At 58.1% G+C, this 6,217-nt stretch overlaps 1 protein-coding gene across 1 annotated transcript in view; it reads left to right on the top strand.

The window, feature by feature from the left end:
* The window catches only part of ZFAT (zinc finger and AT-hook domain containing), a 134,138-nt gene that overhangs the window by 114,837 nt on the left and 13,084 nt on the right, over positions 1–6,217 (top strand). Inside the window, 3 exon segments of the mRNA XM_015561439.1 lie at positions 144–231; positions 1,709–1,858; positions 4,094–4,267. Of these exon segments, the coding sequence (XP_015416925.1) occupies positions 144–231; positions 1,709–1,858; positions 4,094–4,267 (412 nt within the window).

Here is a 6,217-nt window from a genome sequence, read left to right on the forward strand (position 1 = left end):
GGCTGCATGCACGTCCCTGGACAGGGGCACTGCGCCTCTAGCGTTCGTGGTGGTGGAGGCAGCGGCGGCGGTGGGGGCGGCGACCTTTCCCCAGAGCCGGGTGAAACCAGACGGTCAATTGATTGCGCTCTCTTTCTGTTAAGGACAAAAGGAGTTATTCTTGTCCTGTGTGTGAGAAGTCTTTTTCAGAAGATCGGTTGATAAAGTCGCACATCAAGACGAACCACCCGGGTAAGGCTGTGCGGCTTGGAGGGGAGATCGATATGAAAATGCTCACACTCATTCAGAACAGCGATACCCATCGCTGCACCACAGGGAGCAAATGGGAGGATGAGAGGCGTGAACCGGGGGGGAGGCCGTCCTAGAGGTCTAGAGCCGGGAGCTTATATCATTATTTGCCTCATTTATCCTCTTATCTCCCCGCGGTCACATGAGCCCCGCCCCCTCTCCAACATGAACTTGGAATGCCTTGACGTGGGTCCCCTCGGGTGCCCCTGAGAAGATGCCACCTCGGAGCCAGGCCGCCCAGCGTGTGGCCTGTGAGGTGTGGGCTTCCTCCCAGGCCCAGGTGCCTCTGTGAGCTGGAGTGACCGTCACCTTTGGTCAGTTCCACGCCACTCAGACGCGGGAAGGTGAGGCCTGGGCCTTCATATCTCTCACTCTGTCCTCACCACCTGGGATTCATCTCCATTCTGTCCGATTAAGTCCTGTTTACTTTTTATTTTTTTAAAATACGCTTTTATTTATTTTAGAGAGAGAGGAAAGTAGAGGGATAGAGAGAGAAACATTGATGAGAGAGAAACATCTGTTGGCTGCCTCCTGCACGCCCCCTACTGGGGATTGAGCCCTGACTGGGAACTGAACAGCGACCTCCTGGTTCACTGGTTGATGCTCAATTGCCACTGACCCGCACCCGCCAGGCAGTTCCTGTTTCCTTTCTAGGTTCCTCTCAAAACCCCTCTGGGGGAGGCTTGGTGGCCCAGGTGTGGGGTAGCCCCCCGGCCCTGCGTGTCCCCATCACATGCGCACACTCCTTGTGCTCTAGTCATCGGTACTGTCCCCGCGGCCCCGGTCCTCCTCAGGGAGGGCTCCCAGGTACCCACAGCGGAGTCCTCGGGTGTCACACTTGTGTCCTCTGTCAGCCCCCGACGCGTTGTTTTTCCCTGGAATATTCTTTGAAAGTATATCCCAGACAGCATGTCATTTCCCCACAATCAGAGCTTTCAGAGGCGTCTCTAATGAGGATCCGGTCAACATCAGGCATTGAAACAAGCCGGGTCACACGCATCCCTCTCCCGCCGCGTGTCAGGCCCCTCCTGCTCCCCCAGTGACACATGTGGTTGTCCTTTACGGTCGGCGTGTTTGACGCAAGACCCACTCCATCTGCTTCAGGCGCATGTCACTGAAGGGCCGTGTCTCACAGGACCCCTCCCTCCCCCCAGCTGCCTGTTCCCCCATGACGTGGTTTCGTTGGGGGAACCGGTCGTGTTCCTGGACAGTGTCACATCGTGCCTTTATCCGATGCCATGCAAGTGCATATTTGGATTTGAGGCCTGATTAGGTCCTGGGGTAACGGTTTAGGCAAAGCTCCTCTCGTGACCCCCGAGGCACGCCCCCGTCGGCCTCCTCTGTGCTGTGGCCTGACCCGTGGGCTCAGGTGCCCCCGCGAGGGTCCGGCTGCTGCGATGACCGCCCGCCTTTCTTGCAGAGGTCTCCATGAGCACCATCTCCGAGGTGCTGGGCCGGAGGGTTCAGCTGAAGGGGCTGATCGGCAAGAGGGCCATGAAGTGCCCGTACTGCGACTTCTACTTCATGAAGAACGGCTCCGACCTGCAGCGGCACATTTGGGCTCACGAAGGTGAGTGTCCACCGTGCAGCGTGGCTCCTGCACGCTTCCATTGGGAGGAGCCTGGAGGCAGCCACGTCTTTGGGTCTCCTGCCGCTAGAACTCCTTTCGCACACCGAGAAGCGTGCCCATCCATCCCTTCGACCAGGGCCCAGCTTCGTATTTAGTTGCAGTTGCGGGGGTGAGCGATGTGCAGGTCTTCATAGCTCTCCTTAAATACATCGCAGGATGCCCTGCTCTAGGCAGCAAGGGTGCTCCTCAGCCACAGCAGTACCTCTGGTGCCCACAAGGGTGCGCCCCAGTCAGAGCAGTACCTCCGGTGCCCACAAGGGTGCGCCTCAGCCACAGCAGTACCTCTGGTGCCCACAAGGGTGCGCCTCAGCCACAGCAGTACCTCCGGTGCCCACAAGGGTGCGCCTCAGCCACAGCAGTACCTCTGGTACCCACAAGGGTGCGCCTCAGCCACAGCAGTACCTCTGGTGCCCACAAGGGTGCGCCTCAGCCACAGCAGTACCTCCGGAGCCCACAAGGGTGCGCCTCAGCCACAGCAGTACCTCCGGTGCCCACAAGGGTGTGTCGTGCCTGGTGCTGCTGAGCAGTGCTGGTGGTCTGACCTCCAAGCGCTCTATTCCCACGAGAGGGAGGATCGGAAGGTGGAAGAGTTGGGTGCAGATGAAGCCCTAGAAGGAGGAATGGAGGCTGTGCGTTTGGGGTGCTGGCCCGTGGAGGGAAGTGTGGGGAGTGGTCTCTGGGACTCCGGGAATTTGGAGGTCGGGGGGCTGTTAGAGAGCAGGTGCCAGCTTTGCGCTCGCCCCTGAGTAAGGGCGCGGCTCCCTGGGGATGAGGCTGGGTCCCTGCTGTGAGGTAGGGGCTGGGAACACTGCAGGGGACAAGGCGGCTCCTGGGGGGATGGAGGACAGTCTTTCCCACAAGTGGGGTGAAAGTGACCTGGTTTTAGTGGAGAGACTAGCAGTGCAGTGAGAGGACGGGAGTGATGGGGTGGGAACCGGACGAGGCAGGAGGAGCTGAGAGCAGAGCCCGGGGGGGACGCTTTATTGCGTGTACTCGGCTCTGTCACGGGGCGTGTGGAGAAGGTGAGGCTGCTGCTCACTACAGTGTGTCTGCTACACCCTGTGCTCAGGTCCCCGCCCCTGCCCCCCACCATCTCACACTGGGACCTGGTGGCCTGTTTGCTTGTCTGCATTCCCCCTGGACACTGCGGCCTGGGTCTCCCAGCTTCAAACCACGCCTCAGTGACAATAGAGGCAGGGTCTGTCCATGTTTGTTGGATGGAGGGCAGCTGGATGCCAAGATGCCCACGGCCCAGTCATCACCCACCTCCAACCAGCTGTGGAGCTCTGCTGGTTTTAGGAATAAAATACGCTTTCGCTTCTGACCCTGGGTGTCTGACCCCATTGGGCAGCGGTTCTCAACCTTCCTAACGTCGCGACCCTTTAATACAGCTCCCCATGTTGTGGTGACCCCCAATTTCATTGTTACAAATTGAACATTATTAAAGCAGAGTGATTGATCACAAAAACAATATGTAATTATATACGTGTTTTCCGATGGTCTTAGGCGACCCCTGTGAAAGGGTCGTTCGACCCCCAGGTTGACAACTGCTGCCATTGGGTTTTCTTGGTGTGTTTTTTTTAGTATACATTTATTGATTTCAGAGAGGAAGGGGGAGGGAGAGAGAGAGAAACATCCATGATGAAAGAGAATCATTGATCAGCTGCCTCCTGCACACTCCCCACAGGGGATTGAGCCTGCAACCCGGGCATGTGCCCTGACCGGGAATTGAACCGTGACCTCCAGGTTCACAGGTCGATGCTCAACCCCTGAGCCACGCCGGCCGGGCCCCATTGGTTTTTTACCAAGGCCCTTGGTTGTTTAATTTTGTTCAGTTTAAGGCATTGGAGGTGGATTTGAAGAGCATGTGGGGGAGGAGCTGCTCAGGGCTGTGGGGAGAGGTGTGTGGACAGCGCCCTGCAGTGGCCTGAGCAGCACAGCGGGCTGAGAGCTGCAGGGCTGGGGCACAGAGGCCGGGACACGGGGCATGTGCTTGAGGAGGGAGGAGGTGCCAAGGGGAGGCCTGGAGGCCCAGGAGGGGAGCAGTCGGCAAGAGCGGGCATGGAAAGTGTGCGGCGCGTTTAGGGCAAGCCCTGCGCTGCTTTGTTCAGGGTGGGGTGGGCACACACACGGAGACGTACACGTGTGGGCATGGGTGTACTGTCTCCCCGGCAGGCGTGAAGCCCTTCAAGTGCTCTCTGTGTGAGTACGCGACGCGCAGCAAGAGCAACCTCAAGGCGCACATGAATCGCCACAGCACGGAGAAGACCCACCTCTGTGACATGTGCGGCAAGAAGTTCAAGTCCAAGGGGACGCTGAAAAGCCACAAGCTCCTCCACACCGCGGACGGTGAGTACCTGCCTCCCTCCCGTGTGGCGTGAGGCTGGCACCCCGAGTCCAGCAGCAACTGTGGGTGTCGGGGCAGGTGAGGGTACATCTTGTGGAATTTATGTCCTGAGAGGCAGCAGCCGTGGCCTCATGTCAGTCAGGGCTTGTGTGTGTGCATGTGTGTATGCCACGTGTGTACATGCTTGTGGACAGTGTGGGAGAGAGTGGAAGGGTTCAGGGATTGGGACATCCCCAGAGGCCTTGGCCTTTGGCTCTGCAGCTGCAACCCTCTTAGCCCTCCATCCCCTGAGCCTGCAACGCTGGGGGCGCCCCTTATCACCCCGCCTGGTGTTCCTGCTGGAAGCGCCCCTGATCACCCCGCCTGGTGTTCCCGCTGGGGGCGCTTTTCATCCAAGCCCCCCCGGGTTTTCATGTTCAGTCCGTAATGGGGCCTGAAGCACAGACTCTGTCAGGCAGATTGGACCTCAGTAAAGTGTGAAGGGGATTTCTATTTTCATTCATTCGTTAAGAGCCACGGACTGAGTTCTGACTACGCTGGCCTGAAGGTAGGCTCTGGGGCACAGGGTCGATGAGGAGCAGTGCCTGCCTTCATGGAGGTGATTGCCAGTGGGAGGAGAGCATGGGCCGTGGACAGGGCGGGCGCAGTGATGGGAGGAGAGCGTGCGCCATGGACAGGGCGGGTGCTGTGATGGGAGGAGAGTGTGCGCTGTGGACAGGGAAGGGGCGGTGATGGGAGGAGAGTGTGCGCCGTGGACAGGGCGGGCTTAGTGATGGGAGGAGAGCGTGTGCCGTGGACAGGGCGGGCGCTGTGATGGGAGGAGAGCATGTGCCGTGGACAGGGCGGGTGCAGTGATGGGAGGAGAGTGTGCGCTGTGGACAGGGCGGGCTTAGTGATGGGAGGAGAGGGGGCGCTGGGAGGCGGCGTGAGTCCTGGTGGGCAGGAGGGCGGTGGGCCTTGGTCACAGTGGCTGGGAAGGTCATCCTGAGGGGCTGGGTAGAGCAAGGAAGGCGAATTGTAGGAAGACAGGCAACTGAACCTAAAAGGCCTTTAATATATTTTGTTTTCCTTTACGTTCTGTGAGGGCCTTGTGAATACTCTGTGTAATAAGACTAACAAGCTATGTTTGTAAATGTGTTGTTACTTAGCATAATCACATGTAAGAGTAGGAGTTTATGATAAATATCCAAGTGATTGCAATAAAGGTTTTTTATTCGAGAACTAGAGGTGAGGTAGCCATGGTCTGACCTTTAAGGACGTTCTGGGGACCCCTCCCACCGTGGGAGCTTTCCTGGGATCCTGGGCAGGAGCTGGGTTGGGCTTCAGGGAGTCAGTGGGAAAGACTGAATGCTTAGCTGGGATTTGTCAGATTAAGGACCAGGGCTTGCCTGAGGCGGAGGAAAGCCGGGGCCAGAGCTGTTCCCACGTGAGCAGAGGCGGGGGAGGGGGGGGAACCCACAATCAAAACAATAAAAATACAGTGAGAGCGAAGCAGCCGTATCCTGAGTAAGGGGGCAATACGTCACGCGACTGCTTACGAGTTCCACATCTGCGGGAACAGTAAGCCTTACTGACCACCTAATTCTCTCTGGTGCGCTGTGCGGGGTGGGGGTGGGGGTGGGCTGAGCTTGACCTTGAGGCCCCTCTGAGCCTCGTGCTCCGAGTCTGGGAGGCGGTGCAGGGACAGAGGCCGGTGTGCTCTCCCTGACCAGGCTCAGAGCCGATCGCTTTCCCCCGGGAGCCGGCACCTTCTCCCCGACATGCTCACTGGAGACCTTGTTCCTACCTTCAGGCCTCTGCCCCAGTGTCCCTTTCCTGGGACACCTTCCCCAGAGACTGTGTTACAGAATCACCCCCCCCTCGCCCTCAAATCAGCTAGGCTCCCTGTGTTTCTTTCTTTTTTTTCTTTTTTTAAAAAAAAATAGTTTATTGATTCTAGAGAGGAAGGAGAG

This window comes from Myotis davidii, unplaced genomic scaffold (assembly GCF_000327345.1).
Source record: "Myotis davidii unplaced genomic scaffold, ASM32734v1 scaffold30, whole genome shotgun sequence".
Lineage (NCBI taxonomy): Eukaryota > Metazoa > Chordata > Mammalia > Chiroptera > Vespertilionidae > Myotis > Myotis davidii.